Below are 14439 nucleotides of genomic sequence, written 5' to 3'. Positions count from 1 at the left end.
TCAGATAAGAGTTCCTACAGGCAAATTGAACAATAGAAGACTAGAGCTCAGATCACCTCAAATTGTTTTCTTGAATATGACAATAAGTTCACTCTGTCAAACTGCGTACACAGTCACCAAATCTCAATCCAATAGAGCACCTTTGAAATGTGGTGGAAGTAGAGATTTACATCATGGATGTGCAGGTGACAAATCTGCAGCAACTGTGTGATGCTGTCATGTCAATATGAACCAAAATCTCTAAAGGATGTTTTGAGCATCATGTTGAATCTGAATCACAAATAACTAAGGCAGTTCTGAAAGAAAACAGGGAACTAACAAGGTGTATCTTAAGGTGTAACTAATGAAGTGGCAGGTGAGTGTATCTAAATTTTCAAGGAATTAAGTTTTGTTTAAAGTCAAAGTCCAGTAACTTTAACTTAAAAGAAACTCATTATGCTTTTCCTTATTGTCAGATACATACATAATGCATACAAAAAGACAAATACTGCTAATAAACATGGCCTACGTTTCATATGCAAAAGCAGTCCCTTTGAGGCCAGACATTATGCTCCACATCACACCCTTTATATATTTTCCTGCTCTTGAGTCTGTATGATGACTCATGATTGATGTCCCCTAAAATGTGAGCATAGCAAGCCCCACCCACCTGTGATTTAAATCATCTGTTTGCTGGGGGCAGCCAATAGGACGAGTTCTAATACACAGGAGACCCAAAGTTTGGCTTAAATAGCCATGCAGCTAAAACAGCTTATTTCAGACAGATGATGAGCTGCAGGGTTTCATAGAGTGTGTTGTTATTGTTTTGGCTGTTAATGTTACAAATCTAATTTATTAAGCAGCTGTCATAATAAAGGATCCTTTAATACCCAGCTACATAATCATTTGACGGTGAATCGAGTTTCACACTGTGCTTTATGAGACTCTTTATCTTTGAAATTAAAACAAACCCGCTTCTTAAGTAGTGTCATTTTATTGTTATTTGCATCATACATTCAGTTTGAAAACGGCATCAACCAAGCCCAAAACCTGAAGACTCAGTCCTAACAACAAGGAGCAAACAGCAATCTGAACAGCTGCTCCCTCAGTGACCAGTCAGAGTCATGTCATCTTAAGTATCTCGCACAAATCTGTTGTGCTGCCGGGTGAAAACAAAACAAGAGGAAAAAGAATGTCACTTTACAAAGGGAAGGTGATGGTGGCACTGACTTTCTACATCATGGCATGTCCAAACTCTATTTACAAATACACAACGTGATACTTTCAATCCCACTGGCCAGTTTCAGTCAAGCTGAATATAAAAATAACATTACATTCATTTCAATTAAGCAAGAACGTCAGTGCTGATAGTCTGATAATTGTTCTACTGTTAATTTATGCTCACGATCACAAGCAACTGGATTTAAAAAGGCTGTGATCATAAGCATAATAAACAGCTGTTCTACGATAGAAACCAACATTTCAGCGTGGGTTTTAGGCTACAGTGTGAGATTTAAATGCCAGCTCTTGGTACTTTTAACGATTCAAAGGTTTCCAATGAATCCAAATAAAATCAGGTTATAATTACGAGTGCAAAGGGAGCACTTAGTTTAGCACTTCTCATTTAATGCACATAAATTTGATGCTTCTCTACTGTATTCATGTGTGAACTTAAAAGCCCTGAGGTGGGGAGTTCATATTTCATATAAAAGATGCATCGCATTTTAATTGTACCAGGGATAAAACCAAGTGCACTCAAGCATATACAGGAGCACTATATACAGGAGACCCAAAGAGTAATCTATTAACTTTGGTTCCAGGCAGTCATTGTATTGTTTGATCTGAGAAAATCCTGTATTAAATGTCGTCAATAAATACACAGAAATTTTTTTTTTTGTTGAAGCCATCCTAAATGCCAAATGAATCAATGCAGTGTCTTCACACACCTGCTGAATGTAGTTTAGTAGTTTATAAAGACTGTCTGTACCAGCAGCATTAATAGTCTATCTTACATTAGTTATCATGAGATCAAACCAGCCAGTAGAATGTAAATGAAGGAAAAATCTACATTTAGATTTTATCGGTTCAAATAAACTTTATGAGCATTTTTTTAGCCAAAGAAATCAAAAAGCTGTAATCTATGAAGTATTACAGTCACATTAAGAAAAAAACATATTATCAATCATTTTGAGAAAAAAGTCAAAATGTGGAGGTTACAGTTGTTGTTTCCAGACAAACTATCATGGTTTTTATACCCCCTGAGTTAGTAAAATCGAGTAACAAGGAAGGAAATGATTTCTCTTTTAAGGACGTTGAAAAGTTTATACAGAAACACACAAACTCAGAAGAGCTGATTTGTACAACATGAAATGACTGGCAGTGGACAGATGTGAGGTTACCAGTGGTTACCCTCTCGTCCAATAAAGAGGATGTATGTTTGATCACAATTTGTTTCACTAACTCATGTAAACGAGGCATTTTTTTAGAGGGTAGCGCAACCGTGGCAGTTGGTCTCCACACAACAACGGTAATCTCCACATTTCGCCTTTAATCTCGAAATTTCATCTTTATTCTCAAAATGAGCAACAATGTTTTTGTTTTTCCTCAATGTGGTCCTAATACTCTGTCATAGTAATCAGTGATGCATTAAAGGCTAAAAAAAATTAAAACAAACTAAAAAGTGACGGCACCACTGATTACAAAACCATCATTGTGGACACATTAATTGTTCTTACATTCTCATGAGTTTTATTTTACTGCAGAGGTCACTCTTGTTAATCAGCAAATGGATCTATAAGCTGTAAAATCTCTGAACAAGGAACAGACAAGGCTGCTGGACATCAAAAAAAAAAAAAAAAAAAAAAAAAAAAAAATCCCCCTTCTGTCAGTAACAGAACCAGTTTATTAAAATGGTAAATCAAGCTGTAAAGGATCCGCTTTCCTTAAAAAGGACTGATGAAACTGCACCTTTACTGCGCTGCTCTGAGTCAGCATGATGTCATTATGGCACCGTGAGCTTTGTTTTAGAGGCTTCTCAAACTGTCACAGTCGGTACTGAGTTTGGAACAGTTTTGAAGCTTGCTGAAGCCGAATGCAATGGTGAGCTATATCCTAAGGTTTAACATAAGCAGCTTCTATTATGTTATAGACTTTCCCTTTAACGCTGAATTGTTCTTTTACTTAATGTGTCTCAACAACCCCCCCTCCCCCCCCCCAAAAAACCCAGCCTTTCTCCGCCCAAATAAAAGAAGTAAACTCACAAAATCCCTTAAATATACAAGAATGCCTCCAATGTTAAGAATTCCTCTGTTATAATAACAGTGAAACTTGAATAGTGTGATAAATAAGACTGATTTCATAATTTCCTGCACTTCATGACTGAAAACGGCACATCCCAAATGCAAAACAACACAAGGGGGGAAAAAAGTGCAGAGGAAAAAAATGTGGAAATGAGTTTACGGTAGTTTTTCATTTTCACAGGTCCACCTTAATAAATAAAAGCTTCCACACAAAAGTACAGATCAAGGTTTGAATGAGTGCATACATGCATACATGTATGTTGAGTGAGCAGTGGGTGTGCTATATGTTGGAATGTGTGACGCGGCTATATAATTGAGTGAGGCCAATGTGATTCGAAAGGTTGTTGTTTGTGTAGGCAGGACAGGCAGGGAGGTGAGGGACAACACTGTGGAGCTGGCAGGCAAATCGTACGCTGCAGCTTAGAAGCGGATAAAGGTGGCGTCGATCTGGCGTACGCTGGGCAGCGCCAGCATGATCTTTCGCCGGTACTGTGGATCCTTCTGTAGAGGGTTTCTTTCAAGGTAGACCGTCTCCAGAGAAGTGGCGTTCTTCAACTCATCAAGGTCAGACCAGTTATCTATCTGATTATCGTTCATCTGAGGAGATATTACAAAACAACAAGAGCAGTGAGGGTGCACCATCAGTTTAACTCATAACAATATAAGAACTACACTTTGAAACTTTTTGTACTGACCCACTGTTTAAAGAGCAACACACTGAACGTAGCAACAAAATTGACTTTTAAGAAAGTTTCATTTTAAATGTGCTGCTCAAGAAATACACGGGTACTTCAACTAATTATGTCTTACTTTGAATTTTCTGTCATTTATTTTGTCATTTTCGCTCTCTGTCCAACCAGCCCTCTGTATGTCCGCCTTCATTACATCCACCCACCCTGCCTCCACTCTCTTCTTCACCTCTCTGCGCACTGTTGTTTTGAATAACTGACCCAGGGGAATTAAACCCATCCACCTTCACTGCCTCTACTCCTTGCATCTTCACTTTTCTACCCATCTCCCAGGTGTCTCATTCCTCTTTTCTCCAGTGCATACCTCCACCTCAGCAAGATCTCTTCTATCGGTTCCCTACCCACAATGTCATAATTTTTATTAACAAGCAAAGGTGTAATTAATTATTTGATGATGGTTGCCTTTTAATGCATGCCAACGTTAAATTTTGTTAATGTTCTAAGAAACGTTTCTTCTTCTGTCAAACTGTCAGCAGTGAAAAATGGGCTGTCTGTACTGAGGCTGTACATTAAACAACATGTCAAACAAACTATTTGTACCCAGAACTCCTGCAGCTCCGTCAGGTGGCTGATGTTTTCTATTTTCTTTACTCGATTGGCTGCAATGTCGAGGGTGGTGAGTTTTTTCTGTTCAGAAAAACAAACATCGCTGTTACATGTTTGCACAATTCAACAGTATGGAACCCTATTTTCTTTTATGTGTTTTGGAAATGTGGGACTTAAAGTTAATAACTCACATTGTTTTCTAACCCCTCAATGACCTCAACGCCATTGTGGCTCAGATAGAGCTCCTTCAGATTGACGAGGTTCTGAAGCCCCTCAATTTTCGTAATCCGGTTGCTCTGCAAGTAGATGCAAACCCAATGATTATCTGTTGTCTGGATCATGTGCAACTGTAATCAAGTGATGAATATGCGTGAGGATACCTGGATGCTTAAAACAGTCAGGTTGTGTAGAGCGTCCAGATTCTGAAGCCTTGTTATTTTATTAGTGCCAAGAAACAAACTTTGCAAAGATGTAAGTGAATCCAGGTTTTCAATGACCTGTGAACACAACAACATGAAGGCAAAACACATCACAACTTACATTTTCCAACATATCTTCATTTATATTTTGCAAACAAAACCCATTATTTACATGAGGAGTTCAAAACAATTTCTCAGTGCAGCACGGTCCCTTCGTATCTCACCCTAATGCGGTTGGAGCCGAGCTCCAGCATCTCCAGACCTGTGAGGTGCTCCAGATTCGCAATGCTGCTAATTTTGTTGTGAAGCAGAAAAAGTTTCTTCAGCCGAGTCAACTGCTCCAAACCCTCCACCTTCCTCAAAACGTTAAATGACACATCAAGCTGCCTGTGGGTTGGCAAAACAACAGTCCCTCTCAGAATAAATATACCTTGATATGTGAGACCTTTGTTCAGGCTTACGTAAGAATCACAGTTTTGTCACACTTACTCCAACTCTGTGAGGTTGTGCAGGTTCTCCAGTTTGCGGATCTGATTGTCATAGAAATCGAGTTCTCGCAGGGCACTCAAACTGTCGAGGTTTTCTATCTTTTTGATGAGGTTCTGCCGTAAGGAGAGCGTCTGCGTGAAGAGAGGAGAGGCAAAAATAACAGAGGATACCATCAAGAGCAGAATTAAAGCGCACGTGACAGGTCCTTATTTTAGAGATTAATATTTAAAAAAAAAAAAATGCAGATGAAACCAAAATGCTAATAAAATGCCTCAGACGCCAATGACACTGCTGCCAACAGCATCACCTAAATAATTCTTACTTTAGCCTTCTGTAGCACCTCCAGTCCTTCAATCTTTCCAATACGACAGTGAACAAGATCAACATCCTAGAAAGAAATATAGACACCATAAGAGATCACGCAGTCTATGGTTACTAGCCATTATGGCACAGCACCTGTATACAGATTTACACACAGAAGTTTGTAAATTCAAAAAAACACTGTTAATATGAACTCTAACACTATAATCTTCACTTTCTTAAACTCCAAACAAAACAAGTCATCAGCGATGAAAGGCAATTTCTTCAAAACTTAAACTGACCTCTTCCTCAGGGTCCAAAGTTATGGTGTCCATGTCAACAGGAGACTCTTCTTTACCTTTAATATGAGCAAGAATAAATGAAATCAAATTAAAGCATCCACTGCAATCACAAACATATTGTCACATAAAGTATTCCTGAGAAAATAACACAAGCAGCACGCCTAATTTATAAAAGAAAGCACATTCTCTGTGGCTGGGTAGGAGGTGATGATGACCTACTTGTAGCAGTGGGCTGATTAGGGTCCACATCGCCATTGATGCTCTTCCTCCTGGTTTCATCGTCACCAGACTCCTCAGACTCTCCCCTCCGGTCCACTACAGTACGCAGACAGAAGAGAGCCTCAAAACCTCAACAAAGATTCACAGCTTCCGACTGGTTACACACACATTTGGATGATGCCAAGCCCAGGTTTATCTGGAGCAGCCACCCTCTGTCTCCACTATCACAAGATCGTGATAGTGCACATTTCTGTGCTCTAAAAACGCGCTCAAATTGTGGAAAAATGGGAAAGCACTACAACGGATTTTACCTATTAGTATTAAATGTTGCGGGATGTGTCCCAGCTTTATTTTCATTTTTTAAAATCAGTTTGAACGCGCGTTACCTACTGAACACACAGGCGACACATTGCTAAGCACGTTAGCCAGCTAGGTTGCTGACTGTATCACAGCTAGCAGCTTTTACGAGCTGAATCTGAAACATGTTACATGGTCGGGAAAAAAAATAAACGTCTATGACTATGGGGCACTCAACACACCCTGAAACGCCGCTGTAGATGGCCTTTATAAAGATTGCATGAACTGACGTAAATTAATATCGTCAGCTAGCGTCTTGTTATTAGCCTGTTAGCTAGCAAAGCGAGGATGAAGGTTTGGTTAGTCACAAGAGAAAAACATCAAGGAGCGTGCTCAGATGAAAAAAGACTCTTTTATCCAAATGGCCGCCAGGCTACCAAGCTATAACGATTACAACACGGCTGCACCCTTGAAAATTTGGCTACTCACCTTCCATTTCTTGAAGCTCTCCAACAGACAGGGAAGCCATGTTTCCTGTAAACACTCCTGACAACCGCGCAGCCAATCCAGTGGAGGCATACGCTGACATCAGCCACAAGGGGGCGCTGAAGGCCGCTGGAAACGAGCATCAACAAATTATACGGTAAGGTTTATATAACTCAGGACATAAATGTAACACTAGTTGACAAGAAAGTACCGTTGCTGAACTTGCATTATTCAGTATATAATTTAAAATGCAAGCTGTTTTTATTTCCTCTCTTATTCTGTAACTTATTGGATTTCACACGGTACACCTGAATATAAATCTGCTAGACTGCACAGTGCAGTTTTTTTTTTTTCTTTTTTAAAGGATCTGTTCAGCAGATGTTATACATGCAGTTAGAGCTGGACTGGGACAAAAAAATTGGGCCTGGCATCAGGTTGGTACAGTTATTGTAGGGTTAGTTCTTAGTTACCCTGCAGCATGGGACAATTAAAAGCTACACATTTAAAAGCTATTAGCAATGACTCATGATCAAAGCAGCCATTCATTTCATCTGAATCCTTGAATCGCTACCTTCCTAATTATGTCCCTTCATCTATTTTCTTACCACGTTAATCTCATCTTCCTCTGTGGCTTCCTCGCTTCTCCACAGCTGGTGGTTGCAGCAGCAGCACAGCTGTGACTGTGAGGTCTGGTTACTAGTTGTTACTACTGTTCTGCAGAAGCACGATACCTAACATGTTGGTTAATTTGAGCACTGTAACCCCTTTCAGACTGATAGATGTTAATAGCTTTGTTTGTCAGCTGTTTCTTTAGATTGCAACCAATAACTGTATTAAAGATGTTTTCCTTGAGTGTGACACAGTGTGTTACTTTTTGAAATCTTATCCTACTTCACTTTGTCTGACAGGGTCTGTGTAAGTATATTCTCAATTCAGCAGGTCTGGCATCAATCAGGCCTCAGTATGTAGTGAAATTGAGCTCACTTTTCAAAAAAAATGTGTTAATTCAGTTACAGTTAATTCATGATTTAATAAGGGTGCAGTTAGTTTCTCACACAGGGCCGGGTAGGTTTGGATAGCATTTTTCCCTTAATAAATGAGATCATTTAAAAACGTAATTTTGTATTTACTCTGGTTATATCTATCTAATATTGAAATTTGTTTTATGATCTTAACTTTTTAAGTGTGACAAATATGTGAAAAAAGGAAACAAAGAACGTAAAGAAACATACTTTTTTAGGGCACTGTATGTCTTTGTAGGTTCGTCATCCAGCTCATGGTAGCCTTAAGTGCTTGAAATGAAGGCACCTGGATTTCTTTTTGATTTATGAAGATGTTTCATTTCTAGTAGGAGAGTCCCAGATGGGATAGTTCTGTTGGAGGTGGTTCTGAGTCACTCACACACCCTGTCATCATGTAATTAGTTAAAAGTCATATGAGCCACGAGTCTGAATCACGTCAAGGGTCATTAAAGTGCCAAGACTCCTTTGTGAGATATTACCCCACCTTGCCATCATGTGCGCCAGTGAGGTCAAAGTGTATGACTATCAGGATCCCCTCCACTGCAAGGTTGCATACTGCAAAATAAGTCCAAATGCATATCCCATGATGCATTGAGCATTTCTGCTTTACTCGCCTCTTTTATCTGTCTACCCTGTGTACCCCCAACCAGTCACAGCAGATGGCTGCCCCCCTGGTTCAGCTGGTAGTTTCTCCCTGTTAAAAAGGAGTGTTTCCTTCCCACTGTCACCAGCTGCTAGCTCATAGGGGGTCATCTGATTGATCATCATCAGATTTAATTGTTGGGGTTTTTGCTGTGTTATTGTAGTCTTTACCTTACAATATAAGGCACGTTGATGCAACTGTTGTTGTGATTTGGTGCTGTATAAATAAAACTGAATAGAACTGAATTGAATATCTTGTGATTGGAAGGTCTGTTATTTTATTTGCGTTTTAAGCAATGATTTGGCTCAGACTGTAAAAATGTTGATGTTTATGTAGCACATTAATGACTCAAAAGAGGGAGAGATGACAATTTAAAGTGAGCAGCATAACCACTTTACATATACAAGGTGAAAAGGGTGCTTGAAGTAATTCTGTCTGATGTAACATAAAACAGCCCTGTCTCTGTTACATTTCCTGCAGTACCACAGCAGGTTGTTTATACGACCACTTCCCATGTGTGCTGCGTACCGCCCATCTTAAGAATTCCCTTGCATAATACTGAGGCACTGTTGTCGTCCACAAAAGACCTGATTACAACATCAGCATCCAGATAGTTAAAATTTCTAAAAACATAACAAACAGACACTGCCGATTTGAGCCCATGGTGTCTAATCAATGCGTTTCTGTTATGATGACATGAGTGTGATTGTGTAACGTGTTAGATATGATTTTTTAAAAAAGGAACATACAATTCTTACTTGACATGTTATCGGGGGTAAGCAGAGGTGTGTCAGCCAGGAAAGGAGAATAAAGGTTGCTTTCATGCTTAACTAGCAGCTAAATATGTTTCTAAGCTGCACCTCCCAGAATCATTGACCAGTCAACTCAAGACACAAATGTAAATATTAACTCTTCAGAAGAGTAATGACAAAATTAGAACATTTGTCTGAAAGTTGAAGGCACAGCAAACATATAAACCGCAGAATATACCATATACAGGTGGGTCCATAAGTCATTTTTTCCTCGGTACACCAACACAAAGGATTTAAAAAAAAATGAAATTTAAGATTAGCGACTATGCATACTGTAATCTGCTAAAGTATTGTGTTAACTGTTTGTACTACAGCAATTCTTATGCACTCTCCCCCAGAGGCTAAATTGGCAGAGAACAATTTAATGGCCTGATGAGGATCTGTCTGGTCCCTCGTTATTCCATGATACAAAGAGGAGTAAATGTATTTTAGTAGTAAGCGCAGACATATTTTTTTCCTCCTGTGGTGGCTTTAGTCTGCTGATTTGTTATGACTTTGTTTTGAATTTCCTCTCTTGAGGGTAAAACTCGATAACTCAGAGACACCACAACCCAGCCTGAAGTTAAGCGGACTGACTCCATAATCCACAAATGTATTTATTCTTAACATTTGCACCAATTCATGCATGCATTTCAATGCATTTTATTTCGATCACATTGCTAATTGGAAGGTCAGGCTCCTCCAGCATGTATGTCAAGTATCCTTGGGCAAGATATTAAATCCCAAGTTGCCCCAGATGCATCCATTGAAGTATGTGTGTGCGAATGTTAGGCAAAGTGCTTAGACATAGAAAGAAGCACGAATACAAATATTTGTGTGTATGGCTGAATAACACTCGTAGTAAGAAGATGCTCTGAGTGCTCACACAGAGTAGAAAAGTGCTATACGTAAAGTCAATTTAAGCATATAAAATGAGTTTCATTGTTTACACTTTCAACACATCTCTGACAGCAGCCAGCAGCTGTGTTAAACTGGACTGACTGCAGGATTTGAGCAAAGGGTGAAATCTGCTCTCAGGGATAACAGGTTCAGGGTTATCCCTCTATAAACACCTTAAATTTAGTGCGTCTCCCCCAAAACTACACTCACTGGCCACTGTATTAGGTACACATATCTAGTGCAGTGTTGGAGCCCCTTTCCCCTTCAGAACTACATCGATTCTTATTGGCATAGATTCAGCAAAGTGCTGGAAACATTTTCCTTTTCCTGTTCTTAGCTGACAGGAGTGGCACCTGCTGCAGTCTTCTGCTGTTCTAGTCCATCTGCTTCTAGGGTTCATGCTGTGCGCTCAGAGATGCTCTTCTGCATACCTTGGTCATGAGTAGTTTTTCAGTTATTGTTGCCTTCCTACCAGTTCGAAGCGGTCTTGCGGCATTAACAGGACATTTTTCCATAGAAAACTGCTGGTCAGAGCAGGTCTGGCACCAACAACCATGCTCAAAGTCACTTAAATCAGATTTCTTCATCATTCTGATGTTCAGTTTGAATTTAAGCAGATCTTCTTGATCAGCTCTACATGCACGGAGTTACTGCAGTCCGATTGGCTGATTGGATGAGTCGAAAACGTGTACCTAATGAACCTGCAAGTCAGTGCATACCTGTCGCAGAAACACAAGCAGGGTAGAATAAAGTAATAGAAACATACAGGTGGTAGTCGAACTAGAGCCCTTTAATAAGTCAGAGTCGTGTCCGGGTTCAGAATTCGTCACGTGATAGGCGGTGACGGTACTTACCGGTGGATTTAAATTAGGAGACAGTCCGGCAACTTTTGACAATTATGAATCTATAAATGCGTTGAGTTACAATATTTACATACAAATGGAAAAAAAGAAAAAAAGATGATGCGATGGCTCTGATTTTAATTATTTACGGTTTCCATGGTTACGCAGCGCCGTTTAGAATTATCAGTCGAGTCCTTTGCTCTGACTTCTTAACTTCGCTGTTTTGAAAGCTACCTTAAATGACCTTTGGCTGCCCCCCCCGCACCCCGCACCACCACACCACCAACAACTCCACCTCACTGGACAGCCAAAAGAGAAAGCAAGGCGGAAGCCTGAAGTCAGGTGAACCGAAACGTAAAAGCCTAGAGATAAGGATCGGGTCTATCCGACTATTGCTGTCGTTGTGTCTGTGGAGTAGTTTCTGTTAAAGCCTGATGGACTGGTCATCCTTCGAGCACCATTTTAATGAGGAAATGGCTTAAAGCACACTGTTGCTGTGAAGGAGTTTGTGCTTCTTTGACGGATGAACAATATTGAATCTGACACCGAGCTCCAGTTACAGTACAGTCCTGTACGCGTGTAGAAATGTATTCATTGCGCTTTGTTTTGATCCTATCATTTCACGTATGCCGGAGTCTTCCTGTCGATGCAGGTAGGAATTACGTCTTTAAAAAAATTAATATGGTTTCACTGTAATTCATTAAATAAATAAATAAAATTTATAGGATTGCAGGGGCGGCTTTCAGCAGCTTCAAACAGTGCATGAATCCACCCCTTTTCTGTTATTCTCTTTAATCTTTGGGTGGTGGATTTGACTGGATTTAATTCTTTCGCAGGTCGTTTTATTTGTATGCGCAGGACTCTTAGAAATATAAAACAATGTCTGGCCATGTAAACAGAAACTGAAACGAGCGAACAAACAAACAACCAAATAAAAGTTATCTGTGGGCGTCTTATGTTGAATTGTATAAAGTTATACAGATGCAAAACAGGCAACTTGCACAGTACACGATTCTTTTAAAACTGCATCAATTTGACAAATGCAGTGAATTTTAAAATATGTAGATATATATATGTAGAGAGAGGGAGAGATGAAAAACAATCAAAATATACCGAGGGAAGTGACGCTGCAAAGCATTTCAAAGAGCTACACTTGACACCTACTTGATTTAGTGTTGGTTATTTAACCAACTATAAACACTGTGTGACAGAATGTAGAAATCACCACATTTTACTGTTGTTTCACACCCTGTGGTAACATAAATGTCTATCCTGCTCCAGAAAGCAACAGTATGGTAAATGCAAAATATTTACTAGAAATGCTATTAGCTTTTGCTTTCAGTTTTGCTTTTGTGAAGTGAAAGTTAGATACATCAGTGCAGTGTGATTTGGTTATTCTCCCTATAAGGGAGGGATTATGTAATTGGTTCTGTTTGCAGTCTAGCGCCCTGCAGTTTTTTAGGATATCATTTTCAGACTTGATGGTAGATACCAAAAACAGCTTGAGATCATTTAATTTAGGTGAAAATTGGGTCAAGATCAAGGTTCAGCAAAAACTTCATATTACCCACAATTTTTTATGGATTGTCTTCACACTTTACAACAATATACTTGTGGGACACGAGTACCTAGGCTGGCTAAGCATTTGACTTTGATCTTCCTTTTTAGCGCCCATTTACAGTTTGCCCATTGGATCATCTCCAAACCTTAAAGCAATATATTAGTCAATGGGGACATAAGCACTATCTTTGTTTGAGCGCTAAAGCCCGCCCCTCCACACCCCCCAATACAATGTTATATGACTCTACAATGACACAAAAAGATTAATATACTACAGTAGATTTTCATATTACCAATGAAAAAACTTTTTTCCTCACAGCTCACACATTTTCATCTCCTGTGACACCATGTGAAACATTTCCATAGGAAACTAAAGCTTGCTGTTAATAATGCTCACATGACAATATGAAAAATTATTGTGTGTGGTTCTATCTCTCACGCCGTCTCCATAAAAGACAACAAGAAATAAATAAAGCTACAATTGCATTTCCTTTTTTTTCTCCATGTGTTTTTAAAATTTATATCTGTTTTTTGTTTTTTGTTTTTGCCCATATTACATTAGATACCGTCGTACTTCAGATCCAGCAGTGGAGGGGGGCAGGAAGTCAGCAGGTTGAAGAGCAAGTCCTTCTCAATGGAATTCCTTTAATGGGCAAAAGCCCAGAATTCAATGCAGTTATCAAAGCCGTATTAGATGACACACTCCTAACATCTCTTATCAGTTTCAACCAGACATCTTCAATAAGTAAGAAAATCAAATTGCCTTGTTTTACAACTGAATGTTTGTGTAAGTGAGATTGTTGTCACCAGGGCCACAACCCATTAACTCTCAACAGGTAACCACACCATTCTGCGTTCTCGAGAATGCACGTGGGAAGGGTCTAAGCTGCGCTGGGCAGATCGTGTATTTGCTGACGGCCAGTTGTACCTGACTCTCAACCAGAATGACATGTGGACAGCCCACGTACAGAAGGCGCTGGCCATCAAAGTGGTTTGGGACCAGGAAGTGCTGCAAACAAGAGCAGAGAGACTCCATCTGCAGGAGGGATGCGTCAAGCTGATGAAGCATTTGAACCTTTCTGAGAAACAGTCAGGTATGTTTTACTTCAGGCTGTTTTCCTGCCTGCTTTAAGTGCTGCGGAACAAAATCAGTTGAGTTCATCAATAAAGTGTTGAACTTAGAGAAGCTTTTTTACTCCTGCTCCGACTGCCCTTTTTAAACTTGTCAGATTCTCCAACAATAACTGTAATAACATTTTTTTTTATAAGCAACCCATAAGTATAATATGCAGTAATTCATGTCTGAATACAAAAATAACAAAATATTTTCAATCACATATACTTGAATGATACACTGCTCTTCAAAAGTCTTGAGCCGCCCCTCATTTATTGTTATGTGTTTCTAGGAAAATGGGAAATAAGTGCAGTGACTTATTGAAATGTACATTTCTACAATTCTGTGCACTTCTAACAAGCTTGAAAGTCAATATTTGGTATGACCACCTCTATTTTTCAAGCTTGACTCCTTTGTTCACAGTGAGTCATTATCTGGAACAAACACTAAGCTGATATCTTTAACTCCTTTCCAGTGATTAC

The 14439-nt window shown here is 39.4% G+C and overlaps 1 protein-coding gene and 1 non-coding gene across 2 annotated transcripts; one reads left to right on the top strand and one right to left on the bottom strand.

Moving 5' to 3' along the window:
• Positions 1–963: 963 nt before the first annotated feature.
• ppp1r7 (protein phosphatase 1, regulatory (inhibitor) subunit 7) lies at positions 964–7180 on the bottom strand. Its single transcript, XM_063462506.1, has 10 exons — positions 7089–7180; positions 6303–6398; positions 6084–6139; positions 5804–5869; positions 5482–5612; positions 5217–5379; positions 4954–5070; positions 4765–4869; positions 4568–4654; positions 964–3875 (listed from the first exon to the last, which is right to left on the bottom strand). Exons 1-10 carry the CDS (start codon positions 7126–7128, stop codon positions 3699–3701), a joined length of 1038 nt encoding a protein of 345 aa, XP_063318576.1. The 5' UTR covers positions 7129–7180; the 3' UTR covers positions 964–3698.
• Positions 7181–11787: 4607 nt separating this feature from the next.
• Positions 11788–13884, top strand: LOC134617306 (uncharacterized). The gene is made up of 3 exons (XR_010573310.1): positions 11788–11935; positions 13406–13588; positions 13680–13884. It is a non-coding gene; the product is annotated as an uncharacterized LOC134617306 (transcript).
• Positions 13885–14439: the final 555 nt, after the last annotated feature.

The sequence above is a fragment of the Pelmatolapia mariae genome, linkage group LG18, assembly GCF_036321145.2.
Source record: "Pelmatolapia mariae isolate MD_Pm_ZW linkage group LG18, Pm_UMD_F_2, whole genome shotgun sequence".
Lineage (NCBI taxonomy): Eukaryota > Metazoa > Chordata > Actinopteri > Cichliformes > Cichlidae > Pelmatolapia > Pelmatolapia mariae.
This window is presented reverse-complemented; position numbering and strand designations above follow the sequence as displayed.

Excerpts from the sequence above, each read along its gene's own strand:
- ppp1r7 (XM_063462506.1), bottom strand. The coding sequence starts at position 7,128 with ATGGCTTCCCTGTCTGTTGGAGAGCTTCAAGAAATGGAAG. Across the intron at positions 5,613-5,803 it reads AGGTGCTACAGAAGGCTAAA|ACGCTCTCCTTACGGCAGAA; the intron begins GTAAGAATTATT and ends CTCTTCACGCAG. Across the intron at positions 4,870-4,953 it reads TGACTGTTTTAAGCATCCAG|AGCAACCGGATTACGAAAAT; the intron begins GTATCCTCACGC and ends ATCTACTTGCAG.